Below are 15713 nucleotides of genomic sequence, written 5' to 3'. Positions count from 1 at the left end.
TCTTGTTGTCAGGTGTGCGTCCGTTCCCATGCCCTCACTGTGACAAGATCTTCCGTACGTCGGGCCACAGAAAAACGCACATCGCCTCCCACTTCAAGAGCCTGCAGCAGAAGAAGCACAAGTTCCCACGCAAAATCCAAAGAACCAAGGTGTCCAAGAGCAACCTACCTCTGCCTGATATCCCCCTGCAAGAGCCCATACTCATCACGGACCTCGGTAACGCTCACTGCCTCACATTCACGCATGCACACACACACACACACACGCACTTTGTTCATATTGTCCCCTCCTCCCCAGGTCTCATCCAGTCCCAGAACCCTCGCCTGGTCTTTCAGACATACCTGGAGATGGTGGACAATGATCGGCCATACAAGTGTCCCTGCTGTAACAAGGCCTATAAGAAATCCAGCCACCTCAAGCAGCACGTTAGGTACAGCTATCCTCTATACACACACACACACACACACACACACACACACAGTTTGTATTCACATATATTCCTTTAGAAATATCATCCTCTTTGAAGCAGCCGACATATACCAGTGAATGTACTTCTGATACAGTGCATGGATATATAGTAGTGAGAGGAAGTTATATATTTCGCCTCAGTTTAGATCCTCTTGTACCTTGTCACTGGGATAAGCCTGCTGTAGCATGTCAGACAGCTGCTGAGCTGCCGTTATCAGTGGAGTTAGAGTCCACCCCTGTGGCTTAGGGGCATTAGCTCCTCATTTGATGCGAGAGGGATGAGCCGGGCTGAGCAGAGCCCGGGGATGTACAAGGAGGCAGGGGGAGGAGGGCTCAGCACATGGCAGAGGGTTTGAGCCACTGGCAGACACATGGGTTCAAGTAGTATTTGTTTTCTTTCAAATACTTTGAGGTTTTTATTGAGCCTGCCTAGAGTGCCAGACAAACTTGATCAAGCGCAGCTAGAGTACAGTATATACATTACCGTTCATAAGTTGCAAAATGAATAGGACATTTAGTCAGGATGTTGACAAGATTATAAATAATTATTTTGAATTGAAATAATAATTGTGTCCTTCAAACTTTGTTTTTGTCAGAGAGTCCTCCATTTGGAGCAATTACAGCCTTGTAGACCTTTGGCATTCTAGTTGTCAATTTGTTGAGATAATCTGAAGAGATTTCACCCCATGCTTCCTGAAGCACCTCCCACAAAATGGGTTGGCTCGATGGGCACTTCTACGGTCCATCTGCTCCCACAACAGCTCTATAGGGTTGCGATCCGGTGACTGTACTGGCCATTCCATTATAGACAGAATACCAGATGACTGCTTCTTCCATAAATAGTTCTTGCATAGTTTTAACCTGTGCTTTGGTTTATTGCCCTGTTATAGGAAGAATTTGACTCCAATTAAGCGCCGTCCACAGGGTATGGCATGGTGTTGCAAAATGGAGTGATAGCCTTCCTTCTTAAAGATCCATTTTACCCTGTACAAATCTCCCACTTTACCTCAACCAAAGCACTCCCAGACCATCACATTGCCTCTACCATGCTTGACAGATGACATCAAGCACTCCTCTAGCATCTTTTCATTTTTTTTTATGCATCTCACTAATGTTGTTCTTTGTGATCTGAACACCTCAAACTTAGATTAGTCTGTCCATAACACTTTTTTCCCCAGTCTTCCTCTGTCCAGTTTCTGTGTTCTTAATCTTTTATTTTTATTGGCCAGTCTGAGATATGGCTTTTTCTTTGCAACCCTGCCTAGAACGCCAGCATCCTGGAGTCGCATCTTCACTGTTGACGTTGTTTTGCGGGTACTATTTAATGAAGCTGCCAGTTGAGGACTTGTAAGGCACCTGTTTCTCAAACTGTGCACCAGGGCTTCCCACTCCTCTTTCTATTCTGGTTAGAGCCAGTTTGCTCTTCTTTGAAGGGAGTAGTACACAGCGTTGTATGAGTTTCTTGGCAATTTCTCGCATGGAATAGCCTTCATTTCTCAAAACAAGAATAGACTGACGAGTTTCAGAATAAAGTTATTTGTTTCTGGCCACAAATGCTGATGCTCCAGATACTCAACTAGTCTAAAGAAGGCCAGTTTTATTGCTTCTTTAAATCGGCACAACAGTTTTCAGCTGTGCTAACATAATTGCAAAAGGGTTTTCTAATGATTAATTGGCCTTTTTTTTAATTATGAACTTGGATTAGCTAACACAACATGCCATTGGAACACAGGAGTGATGGTTGCTCATAATGGGCCTCTGTACGCATGTGTAGATATTCCTTTAAAAAATCTGCCGTTTCCAGCTACAATAGTCATTTACAACATTAACAATATCTACACTGTTTTTCTGATCAATTTGATGTTATTTTAATGGACAATTTTCTTTGCTATTCTTTCAAAAACAAGGACATTTCTAAGTGACCCCAAACATTTTTTAACGGTAGTGAATACTAAAGTACTTGAATTCCCCTTCAAATTTGTGGATTTAGCCACGGCCATTGCCCATGACTTTCAACGTGGCACCGTCATAGAATGCCATCTTTACAACAAGTCAGTTCGTCAAATTTCTACCCTGCTAGAGCTGCCTCAGTCAACCGTGAGTGCGGTTATTGTGAAGTGGAAATGTCTAGGCGCCGCGAAGTGGTAGGCCATATATGCTCACAGAAAGTGAGTGCGGAGTGCTGAAGCGCATGCCGCATCAAAAATTGTCTGTCCTCGGTTGCAACACTCACTACATAGTTTAAAACTGCCTCTAGAAGCAACGTCAGCACAATCATTGTTAGTCTGGAGCTTCATGAAATGGGTTTCCATGACCGCGCAGTGGCACACAAGCCTAAGATTACTATGCGCAAGGTCGAGCATCGACTGGTGGTGTAAAAGCTTGCCGCCATTGGAAAAGTGGAAACGCGTTCTCTGGAGTGATGAATCACACTTCACAATCTGGCAGTCCGACGGACGAATCTGGGTTGGCGGATGCCAGGAGAACGCTACCTGCCCCAATGCATAGTGCCAACTGTAAAGTTTGGTGGAGGAGGAATAATGGTCTGGGCTCCTTAGTTCCGTTGAAGGGAAATCTTAACGCTACAGCATACAATTGCATTCTAGACGATTCTGAGCTTCCAACTTTGTGGCAACAGTTTGGGGAATGCCCGTTCCTGTTTTTGCATGACAATACCCCTGTGCACAAAGCGAGGTCCATACAGATGGTTTGTCAAGATCAGTGTGGAATAACTTGACTGGCCTGCACGGAGCCCTAACCTCAACCCCATCGAACATCTTTGGGATGAATTGGACCGCGGACTGCGAGCCAGGCCTAATCGGCCAACATCACTAATGCTCACTAATGCTCTGGTGGCTGAATGGAAGCAAGTCCCCGCAGCAATGTTCCAACATCTAGTGGAAAGCCTTCCCAGAAGAGTGGAGGCTGTTTTGGCAGCATAATTTTGCAATTAGATGTTAAACTAGGAGGTGTACACATACTTTTGGTCATGTAGTGTATTTAAAGTATAGAAAACAAATACAATTTGAACCCAGATCTGGCTAATGTCTACTGTCTATGCCCTGTGGGCCTGGTTTATGATAGGACAGGCCAGTTAGAGAGGAAAGCATGTACAGAGGGAAAAGATTTGAAGGGATTTAGGGACAGAGAGGGGGAGAGAAATATTCAGATGTGGGGTGGCAGGTAGCCTAGTGGATTAGAGCGTTGGGCCAGTAACCAAAACAGTAATTGCTCCTGTAAGTCGCTGTGGATAAGAGCGTCTGCTAAATGACTAAAATGTGTGACAGGCCATTTTATTTTGTCAGGTTTAATCTCCAGGTTGTTGTCACGAATAACGTGTAATGTCACAGTGATGGATAGGTCTTATTTTTGTTTTCAGTAGCCTAAGTCATTACAGGTCCATTAACTAGCAAATGTATCTGGAAAATGTCATCCCGCCATTTACCACAGGAACAAAATCCCTCTACAATGAGTATTGCATTCAGTTTCTGAGTTTTTTTCTTAGGATGAGAAAAATGGGAGATTGAAGTTTGGGGCTCCAAGGAGTAATTGGCGAGCGATATTCATTGATTCTCTCAATATGTCGTTTTGCCCTTTGGGTTGACACATCGAATCTTCCCCTTTTACTAAAATGTTTCTTCGTTTCACTACTGTGGGGAAAAGAAAAAAGTAACAGCCTATTTAATAAAGGTCACAGTCTCGATAAACAAGGAAACAAAAGTTGACCTTAATGTTAATATAATATAATATAAAACCTTAATAACAACTTTGCCTTCGCTGCTCTGCTCAGCCTATCTGAGATTGATGTTCTGAATTCCCTGAATTCCCTCTTGTCTGTTTACTTTAGACCTAGGACCGAGCCCAAGTCAACTCTGTCACATTATACTGATAAACGTGTTCCTCAGAGGGAATTTACTGCATACACCAATCATAACGTATAATGCTTACTGTTTTTTTTTTTAGGATTTGCAAGTTCGAGTCCCTTGACATGTATAGAACTATTTATTCTCCCTAATTTGAGCCATTGACTCAGACCATAACACACCCAGTCATAACATCACCTGTCATAACATTACATTCATAACATTCTACTATATCCAGGGTTGATATGCAAAGTGTTTGTGATATGACCAGAGGGAGATTCTTGCGGATCAAAACGTTGTCAGTAAAGGTGGTCTTTGGAAGCATATTCAGTGTGAGGGCCTTTCTGTTCTTGTGATGATACACTGCATTTGGAAAGTATTCAGACCCCTTGACTTTCTCCACATTTTGTTACCTTACAGCCTTATTTTAAAATGGATTTAATTGTTTTTTCCCTTCATCAATCTACACACAAAACTTCATAATGACAAAGCAAAATGTATAAAACATTGTCAGGAATTTTTTGCAAATGTATATAAAAAAATAATATCACACTTTACTCAGTACTTTGTTGAATCCCCTTTGGCAGCGATTACAGCCTTGAGTCTTCTTGAGTCTTTTTGGGTATGACGCCACAAGCTTGGCACACCTGTATTTGTGGAGTTTCTCCCATTCTTCTCTGCAGATCCTCTCAAGCTCTGTCAGGTTGGATGGAGAGCATCACTGCACAGCTATTTTCAGGTGTCTCCAGAGATGTTCAAGTCCGGGCTCTGGCTGGGCCACTCAAGTACATTGAGACTTGTCCCGAAGCCTCCTGCGTTGTCTGGTTGTGTGCTTAAGGTCGTTGTCCTGTTGGAAGGCGAACCTTCGCCCCAGTCTGAGGTCATGAGTGCTCTGGAGCAGGTTTTCATCTCTGTACTTTGCTCTGTTCATCTTTCCCTCGGTCCCAACTAGTCTCCCAGTCCCTGCCGTTGAAAAACATCCCCACAGCATGATGGTGCCACCACCATGCTTCACTGTAGGTATGGTGCCAGGTGTCCTCCAGATGTGATGCTTGGCATTCATTCCAATTAATATAATCTTGGTTTCATCAGACCAGAGAATCTAGTTTCTCGTGGTCTGAGAGTCCTTATTAAGGTGCCTTCTACTGAGGAGTGGCTTCTGTTGGGCCACTTTACTATAAAAGTCTGATTGGTAGAGTGCTGCAGAGATGGTTGTCCTTCTGGAAGGTTCCCCCATCTCCACAGAGGAACTCTGGAGTTCTGTCAGAGTGACCATCAAGTTCTTGGTCACCTCCCTGACCAAGGCCCTTTTCAGTTTGGCTGGGCGGCCAGCTCTAGGAAGATCTTAGTGGTTCCAAACTTCTTCCATTTAAGGATGATGGAGGCCACTGTGTTCTTGGGGACCTTCAATGCTGCTGACATTTTTTGGTACCCTTCCCCAGATCTGTGCCACGACGCAATCCTGTCTCGGAGGTCTTCCTTTCGACCTCATGGCTTGGTTTTTGCTCAAACATGCACTGTCAACTCTGGGACCTTATATAGACAGGTGTGTTCCTTTCCAAATTATGTCCAATCATTTCAATTTACTGCAGGTGTACTCCAAGTTGTAGAAACTTCTGAGGATGATCAATGGAAACAGGATGCACCTGAGCTCAATTTGGAGTTTTTCTGTTTTTTATTTGTAATACAGTGCCTTGCGAAAGTATTCGGCCCCCTTGAACTTTGAGACCTTTTGCCACATTTCAGGCTTCAAACATAAAGATATAAAACTGTATTTTTTTGTGAAGAATCAACAACAAGTGGGACACAATCATGAAGTGGAACGGCATTTATTGGATATTTCAAACTTTTTTAACAAATCAAAAACTGAAAAATTGGCCGTGCAAAATTATTCAGCCCCTTTACTTTCAGTGCAGCAAACTCTCTCCAGAAGTTCAGTGGGGATCTCTGAATGATCCAATGTTGACCTAAATGACTAATGATGATAAATACAATCCACCTGTGTGTAATCAAGTCTCCGTATAAATGCACCTGCACTGTGATAGTCTCAGAGGTCCGTTAAAAGCTCAGAGAGCATCATGAAGAACAAGGAACACACCAGGCAGGTCCGAGATACTGTTGTGAAGAAGTTTAAAGCTGGATTTGGATGCAAAAAGATTTCCCAAGCTTTAAATATCCCAAGGAGCACTATGCAAGCGATAATATTGAAATGGAAGGAGTATCAGACCACTGCAAATCTACCAAGACCTGGCCGTCCCTCTAAACTTTCAGCTCATACAAGGAGAAGACTGATCAGAGATGCAGCCAAGAGGCCCATGATCACTCTGGATGAACTGCAGAGATCTACAGCTGAGGTGGGAGACTCTGTCCATAGGACAACAATCAGTCGTATATTGCACAAATCTGGCCTTTATGGAAGAGTGGCAAGAAGAAAGCCATTTCTTAAAGATATCCATAAAAAGTGTTGTTTAAAGTTTGCCACAAGCCACCTGGGAGACACACCAAACATGTGGAAGAAGGTGCTCTGGTCAGATGAAACCAAAATTGAACTTTTTGGCAACAATGCAAAACGTTATGTTTGGCGTAAAAGCAACACAGCTCATCACCCTGAACACACTATTCCCACTATCAAACATGGTGGTGGCAGCATCATGGTTTGGGCCTGCTTTTCTTCAGCAGGGACAGGGAAGATGGTTAAAATTGATGGGAAGATGGATGGAGCCAAATACAGGACAATTCTGGAAGAAAACCTGATGGAGTCTGCAAAAGACCTGAGACTGGGACGGAGATTTGTCTTCCAACAAGACAATGATCCAAAACATAAAGCAAAATCTACAATGGAATGGTTCAAAAATAAACATATCCAGGTGTTAGAGTGGCCAAGTCAAAGTCCAGACCTGAATCCAATCGAGAATCTGTGGAAAGAACTGAAAACTGCTGTTCACAAATGCTCTCCATCCAACCTCACTGAGCTCGAGCTGTTTTGCAAGGAGGAATGGGAAAAAATTTCCGTCTCTCGATGTGCAAAACTGATAGAGGCATACCCCAAGGGACTTACAGCTGTAATCGCAGCAAAAGGTGGCGCTACAAAGTATTAACTTAAGGGGGCTGAATAATTTTGCACGCCCAATTTTTCAGTATTTGATTTGTTAAACAAGTTTTTAATATTCAATAAATGTCGTTCCACTTCATGATTGTGTCCCACTTGTTGTTGATTCTCCACATAAAAATACAGTTTTATATCTTTATGTTTGAAGCCTGAAATGTGGCAAAAGGTCGCAAAGTTCAAGTGGGTCGAATATTTTCGCAAGGCACTGTAACTTTGCAAAAATATTTTTAACCTGTCATTATGGGGTATTGTATGTAGATTGAGGATATATATATATATATTTTGTAATCAATTTTAGAATAAGGCTGTAGCATAATAAAATGTGTATAAAGTCTTGGGGTCTGAATACTTTCTGAATTTCCGGTCTGTCTCATGATATTAACATTGTTCGGTCATCTTCCATCAGGTCTCACACGGGAGAGAGGCCATACAAGTGTGTCCAGTGCAGTAAGGGCTTTGCCTCCTCGGGGGTGCTGAAGGCCCACATCCGGACCCACTCGGGCCTCAAGGCCTACAAGTGCCTGATTTGTGACACCACGTTCACCACCAGCGGCAGCCTGCGCCGCCATATGACCACCCACAGCGACATGCGGCCCTACATGTGCCCTTACTGCCAGAAGACCTTCAAGTCCTCACCCAACTGCAGGAAGCACATGAAGACCCACAGGTTAGTAATGCTCATGTGTTGTCGGGCACAGAGTTGTTTCAGGTCATGTGATCTGACCAGGTGGAAAAAGGAAAAACTACAGGCCCTAATTCAGGGCATGTGATCAAGAATACTGGCTTGCTAAGTGGCTAGCACTGCGTCGCTCTCCCAATTTGGTTATTGTCACATTGCTGAAATTTGTGTGAAATTGAATCTTTCTCAACTCTAAATCTCTAGATGTCAAATCTTTCCATAAGAAATGGCTGATTTCTGTTTGTTTTGTAGGTCAAAGTAGTAAACAACCTGAATCCACCTCCTCATTCCCCTCCCAGGTATGAGTTGGCCCAGCAGCTCCACCAACAGCAGAACCCGGAGCCCTCGCCGCTGGACGACCCCATGGATGGCACCACCGTGACCCACGACCTGCAGGTGGAGCTGGAGGACGGCACCCTACAGCAGGAGGCTCCTCCCACGGTGGGCTCGGAGCAGCAGGGCATGCTGGACGGCGGCCAACAGGTGTCGCTGGAGACCCAGCTGAGTGACCAGCCCCTGGGACAGGAAGAGGGTAAGAGTGTAAGCATGTTAGAAGGCATCAGTTTAGACAAGGCACAGACTCACTGGTCTTGAACACGTAAAACGTAGTTATTAGGGATGCATGGTGATTGCCAGATCAGTGATTCTGTGCAGTCTGACGGCAGTCTGATCTCGAACATAGTCTTTTCATGTCGATGACAATCATGCCACAACTTTATAGGCCTGCTGCCACATCAATGGGTTCAATTTCACACCATGTGTATTGATTTCAAAATTAAATAAATCGTGAACATGAAAAATAAAGTTGACAATGTAAACATTATATTTTCGAGAACGGGTGAAGTAATGTATGTTGAAATCAAAAACCAAACAATTGAAAGCAAAATGTATATAATTGTAAACTAAAATAAGACATCAAAATGCACAAACTTGTAAGCAAATAATTTTAAAGCGAGAGCAAAACTATGACAAATGCTAAAAAAATATATATATTTGAAAACATATGCAAAAATCCTTTTCGGTGAAACTTTCCCAGCAACCAATCCTATTGAATACATTTTGCCTACACTCTTGCCAGCATGTACTACCTTTTGGTTACGCTACTCATATCTCTGCTTTTGATGTCTGTTTCTTTGCTTTCACTGCCAGTCTTTTCGATTGCGAGTTTTGGCATTATTTTTCCGTGAAGAGCGGGGTTTAGAGTGAGGCGTAGACAATGAGTCTCCATTGGTCCGCTAGTTTTTCTCATTTGTCATAGTCTTTCTCTTGCTTTGAAGTTAGTTGCTTAGAAGTTTTTGGATTTTGCTTTTGATTTGTTATTTTTGTTTACAATTCTATACATTTTGCTTTCAATTGTTTGGCTTTTTGATTTCAACATCAATTATTTCCCCCGTCCTCGAAAATATGTTTACATTCTCAACTTTATTTTTCATGTTCACGATTTATTTTATTTTGAATTCAAATCATATGGTGTGAAATTGACCCCGTACACATCCCTCTAACTTTCATTGGGGGATCCACGTAGTTCCATGTTGGCTGTACAAAGGATGATGTGAACAAAGTGATCCACCCCTAGAAGGTGTCTGAACCCTTCCCAGCATCAACAGACACTTCTACAGAGATACTCTTGCTCTCCACCCGTCTCTCTTGATCTTAGACTGTATTTTTCATTTGGCCAGTCTACACGGCAAGGTGTTTAATTTTCAGGGACAATGGTTCGCTACAACTGTGTTAGCAGATAATGCAAGGAACTGTTGAATATGGAATCTTATTCATATTTTGAATATCAATATCTTTCTAAACGACACTCCTTTAAGATGGCAAAGGGCACAAATCTGGGTTTCTAAACGGGCACTCATCTTGTCCGTCTGTGTAACTCCTCCATCTCTCTTCCTTCCTCCTCCTTCCTTCCTCCACTCCAAATAGTAAGTCCATTTATTTCACTTTTTATCTGTCCCTTACTCAAACGCTATTTCCATCCCAACGCTGGATCTTCAGAAACCTCTTTTCCTATTGGTGCCTTTCTTGGAATTGTTATTCCAATGGGTTTTTCTATACAATCAGTTTTTGGATTGCGTCTCGTTAGGATACATACATACATACATACATACATACATACATACATACACACACACACACACACACACACACACACACACTAACGCTCAAAAGTTTGGGGTCACTTAGAAATGTCCTTGTTTTTTAAAGAAAAGCAACAAAAAAATGCCAAAAACATCAAATTGATCCGAAATAAAGTGTAGACATTGTTAATGTTGTAAATGACTATTGTAGCTGGAAACGGCAGATTTTTTTTATGGAATTTCTACATAGGCGTACAGAGGCCCATTATCAGCAACCATCACTCCTGTGTTCCAATGGCACGTTATGTTAGCTAATCCAAGTTTATCATTTTAAAAGGCTAATTGATCATTAGAAAACCCTTTTGCAATTATGTTAGCACAGCTGAAAACTGTTGTCCTGATTTAAAGAAGCAATACAACTGGCTTTTAGACAAGTTGAGTATCTGGAGCATCAGCATTTGTGGGTTCGATTACAGGCTGACACTAGCCAGAAACCAAGACCTTAAAAGATAAAAGATCCCAGAATTTTTCCATACTCACGAAAACCTTATTTCTCTCAAATTTTGTGCAATAAAAAGGCTAATAAAAGGCTACAATGTGCCGTGTTGTCACACGACGCCACAGATGTCTCAAAATGGTTGTGTTTATATTTTTGTTCAGTGTAATATATACAGGTAATTTCCAAAATAATGGAAACACTTGAGTAAATGAGGTATACAAAGTATATTGAAAGCTTGTGCATCCACACAGGTGTGGTTTCTGAGTTAATTAAGCAATTAACATCCCATCATGCTCAGGGTAATGTATAAAAATGCCCAGTTGCCCATTATTGTGGTTACCATGACCAGAAGATGAGATCTCAGTGACTTTGAAAGAGGGGTCTGAAAGGAGCATTGGGGGTTTAAAGGGTGTGTCAGTCTCCAGATCTCAACCCAATTGAACACTTATGGGAGATTCTGGAGTGGCGCCTGAGACTGCATCAACACAACACCAAATGAAGAATGGCGTCGCATCCCTCCAATAGAGCTCCAGACACTTGTAGAATATAAGCCAAGGTACCCTGATGCTGTTTTTGCGGCTCATGGTTGCCCAACATCCTATTAAGACACTTTATGTTGGTCTTAATTTTTTTATTTTTTTTGCAGTTACCTGTACAGGTGAACCTTCGAACTACAAAATTGCCTTGTCATATCATGTTTGCCTCAGATAAACGCCAAACAACAGTTGACATAGAGAGGCTGTTTGAGTCTACAGGAAAGTCTCTAAAGTCTGTTTTTTTCTCCCCCCTGTCTCCATCTCAGATGGGGTAGGAGAGTATTCTTGGTCTCTGCAGTGCCACAAAGGGCTCTTGTCAAAGGTAGTGCACTATATAGGGAATAGAGAGCCACTTGGAATGCAGTCTGAGTATCACAGTGTGACAGTGATTGGGCCTGGGGAGCTTTAGGCGGATCAAAGGTCAGCAAACTGGAATCAGGTTGGTACTCCAGAGGACAGGTCGCCTGTCTGTCTTCAAGAAAGGTCACTATTGTCAGTGGCAGTCTTTTTGCCATTCAAAAAACTAGAGACTTGATTAGTGACCTTTCTCTCTAGACTCTCAATCTCAACTTTCAAAAAATATGTTCATATGACTTTAATTTTGCCAGGATAGACCATGGGTGTTAGAAACCTCTGTTCCGAGGGTAATCCTGATTGCCATCTATAAGGTTTGAATTGAAACACCGTGCACGGTAGAACTGTCCGAATAAAAACCATTTAAGATCCATAGTCTATAATTCCTCTCAGTACAAAGTACAATGAAAACTGGACCTGCTCAACGTGAAGCATCTCTAGTTCTCCAGTGCTTTGTGCTTGACATTCAGCCTGGGGTCCAAAGACCAACAGTAAATTAAAGATGAACCCCAATTTGACGACTGAACCCTGACTTGCTCTCTTGTTGCTGTCTGCGTGCTGTGTTGCTTTAACGTCCGAGAGCAGTCGAAAGCGGGATTTTTTTCCTGTGCTTTATATATATTTCCACACTACGAGATTGGAATAATAGTGTGAAAATTATGATAATGACCTTCTAGTGTAAGAGCTGTTTGAGAAGAACACCTGAACTTTCTACCTATTTTGGTGGGGGGGAGTTTTTGCCTTCCATGTTGACATCACCATGCGGTAAATTAGTTAATAGACCAATAAGAAAGAGTTCCAAACTTCTCTGCCGATAAGTGCCCATTTTTTTGTTTCCCCCTCCCCACTCAAATCACTCCCACACAGTCCTAGCAAAAAAAAACTTTTTTTTTTCTTGCTCAAGAAATCTTTCTTTGCTAAGAAGCTACAGTATTTTGGGGTTTTGTTTCTTTCTGACCATTTTAATTGAAAAAGAAAATCACAGTAATTATTTGATGTTGAGACAAAGGTCCAATGCAGCTGTTTTTAAGTGAATCGTAATACTTTGGTCTTTTATTTACACAGTCTACCCAGACTAACCTGCTTTGTTCCTCTGTCTTCTTATCTTTCCCCCTCTTGACTCCAGACACCTTTGTGACTACCCAGCATGCTCTGCCTCAGAATATTAGCCAGTTTGAGACACAGACACTCCCGCAGCCTGGCTTTGACCAGCAAACACTTACTCAAGGTAACTCATGCACGTACACACACAAACACACACTGCATGGTAGTGCCATACAAACCTTTCTCTCGGTACGTTTAACAATGTCTGTGAGTTAACCCGGGGTAAATTATGCGCTGGCACACACATACACGCGTTGGCAGCCCGCGGGCTGTCTCAATCCAGTGTAATGGACAAACGCCATGGTTGCCTCTGACCTCTGGCTGAGAAGGACCCATTTACAGCGAGGACTGTCAGAAAGCATCTGCTTGGCACATCAGATGTAACATTTTCACAATGGGTAGCCTAACCTTTTGTCTCCGTAACGATTGCATCCAGCCTCTATTGCCCACAGCAATATGCTCTCCCCCTCCTACAGAGGTGCATCAAACACTAGAACACGTTCTCTTTCGACAGGTTTCCTGCCACATCCAAGGCCTCCCTATACTCTCTGTATAGTTTTGATAAAGTAAAAAGTTTGATGTCATAAATAAACCCAAGACCTACAGCAGGGAGGATATTGATGTGTGTGTGTGTTTCTCGTGAGCATGTGTGTGGCACTCCACCAGGTGGACTTCTACACATTTCCTCTCCTCTCTTGTTCTTTTCAAGAAGGAAAGTAAGGAGTTATTAGAGGAATCCGGGTACTTCTCTCTGCCGTCTGCCAGCATTTTAACGAACCGTGTCCGTTCATTAATATCAGTGAGTGGAGCTTTAATGAAGGACTGTGTGCTTCAGCGAGTCCCCTAATTTGCACCGAAGACAATCCGACTGGTGGCACAGGAAGTTTCCTGCACAGTCTTTGTCCACACGCGCGCACAGACTGGCAGCATGGGCTCTGGAAGCATCCGTTTGTTGATGGCGCATTGTAGGAGGATGAGCCGTTGCGATCCTTAATTAGCTTTTGAGGAACTTTTCCAATCACACTTTTAGCCATGTTTGCAGTACGTCATTAATTAATGTCCTCCTCCTAATTTGGCAAAGGCTCTAGCTTCTAGCCAGATATCCAGATGTACAAGGTTAACTCATTTCGTGCTGTGGTGCATCTCCTGTTGGGAAGTGTGAGGTTTATCCTTAATAGGCTTTTCAAATCCACTTCTCTCTCTGTAATCAATTAATCTATTCTAAGGTTCAAGCTGTGTACCAGTGGAGACTTGTGGTTTGGAGAAATCAGAGGACAGGTTCCTGGAATTAAAATGATTGGAACGGTATCAAACACATTCATTCCCTTACAGCCATGACAATGAGCCCGTCCTTCGAATTCAAGCTTCCACATGTGTATACGGTGCATTTGGAAAGTATTCAGACCCCTTGACTTTTTCCACATTTTGTTACATTACAGCCTTATTCGGAAATGGATTAAATATTTGTGTCCCCTCATCAATCTATACACAATACCCCATAATGACAAAGCAAAAACAGGTTTTTGGACATTTTTGCAAATGTATTAACAGTAAAAACTGAAATATCACTGTTACATAAGTATTCAAATCCTCTCTAGCTCTGTCAGGTTGGCTGGGAAGCGGCATCGCTGCACAGCTATTTTCATTTTTTTTCAGAGATCGGGTTCAAGTCTGGTCTCCTGCTGGGTCACTCAAGGACATTCAGAGACTTGTCCCGAAGCCACTCTTGTGTTGTCTTGGCTGTGTGCTTAGGATTGTTGTCCTGTTCGAAGGTGAACCTTCACCCCAGTCTGAGGTCCAGAGCTCTCTGGAGCAGGATTCTATCAAGGATCTCTCTGTAATTTGCGGAGTTCATTGTAACTTTTACTGAGGAGTGGCTATCGTGGCCTGATTGGTGGAGTACTGCAAAGATGGTTGTCCTTCTGGAAGGTACTCCCATCTCAACAGAGGAGCTCTGTCAGATTGACCATCGGGTTCTTGTAAGATGTGGATGTCGATTAAGGCAGGCCCACGCACCTCTGAGTGCTTGGGTTAAATGTGGAAGACACATTTCAGTTGAAGGCATTCAGTTGTACAACTGACTAGGTATCCCCTTTTCTCCTCCGATTGCTCAGTTTTGCCGGGTGATCAGCTCTGATTTAAAAAAATTGATTTAACCTTTATTTAACTATGCAAGTCAGTTAAGAACAAATTCTTATTTACAATGACAGCCTACCCCGGCCAAACCCTCCCCTAACCCGGACAACGCTGGGGAAATTGTGCGGCACCCTATGGGACTCCTGATCACGGCCAGTTGTGATATGGGATCGAACCCGGGTCTGTAGTGACACCTCTAGCACTGCAATGCACTGCCTTAGCCCGCTGCGCCACTTGGTCCCCAAAAGAACAGTCTTGGTGGTTCTAAACTTCTTCCATTTAAGAATGATGGAGGCCACTCTGTTGCTGGGGACCTTCAATGCTGCAGAATTGGTTTGGTAGCGTTCCCCAGATCTATGTCTCGACACTGATGTCTGCGCTCTACGGACAATTCCTTTGACCTCATGGCTCAGTTTTTGCTCTGACGTGCACTGTCAACTGTGGGACCTTATATAGATAGGTCCAGTCAATTGAATTTCCTACAGAAGGACTCCAATCAAGTTGTAGAAACATCTCAAGGATGATCAATGCAAACGGGAAGCACCTGAGCTCAATTTTGAGTCTCGTAGCAAAGGGTCTGAGTAGTTAAGTAAATTAGCAAAAATGTCTAAAAAACAGATTTCGCTTTGTCATTATGAGGTCATTATGAGGTGTAGATTGATGATAGTGTGTAGATTGATGAGGATTTTTTAAATGTATTTTGTTTTAATTATTGGTAGCCTAGTGGTTAGAGCTTTGGGCCAGTAACCGAAAGGTTGCTGGATCGAATCCCCAAGCTGACAAGGTATCTGTCGTTCTGCCCCATGAACAAGGCAGTTATCCCTCTGTTCCCCGGTAGGCCGTCATTGTAAATAAGAATTTGTTCTTAACCTTTATTTAACTAG

General features: G+C 42.8%; 1 protein-coding gene across 2 annotated transcripts in view; it reads left to right on the top strand.

Annotated features, from left to right (window-relative positions):
* Window positions 1-15713, top strand: part of LOC135520035 (zinc finger protein 236-like) — an 88773-nt gene that overhangs the window by 34041 nt on the left and 39019 nt on the right. The window contains exons 11-15 of one of the 2 annotated variants that reach the window (XM_064945347.1): window positions 13-216; window positions 298-430; window positions 7847-8107; window positions 8419-8651; window positions 12716-12817. In XM_064945347.1, coding sequence (XP_064801419.1) covers window positions 13-216; window positions 298-430; window positions 7847-8107; window positions 8419-8651; window positions 12716-12817 — 933 coding nt within the window. The remainder of the gene's footprint in view (window positions 1-12; window positions 217-297; window positions 431-7846; window positions 8108-8418; window positions 8652-12715; window positions 12818-15713) is intronic. The other variant, XM_064945348.1, reaches the window with a different exon arrangement.

The sequence above is a fragment of the Oncorhynchus masou genome, chromosome 29 (assembly GCF_036934945.1).
Source record: "Oncorhynchus masou masou isolate Uvic2021 chromosome 29, UVic_Omas_1.1, whole genome shotgun sequence".
Classification (NCBI taxonomy): domain Eukaryota; kingdom Metazoa; phylum Chordata; class Actinopteri; order Salmoniformes; family Salmonidae; genus Oncorhynchus; species Oncorhynchus masou.
Note: the sequence above shows the minus strand (reverse complement) of the source record. Positions and strands in the feature narration are given on the sequence as shown.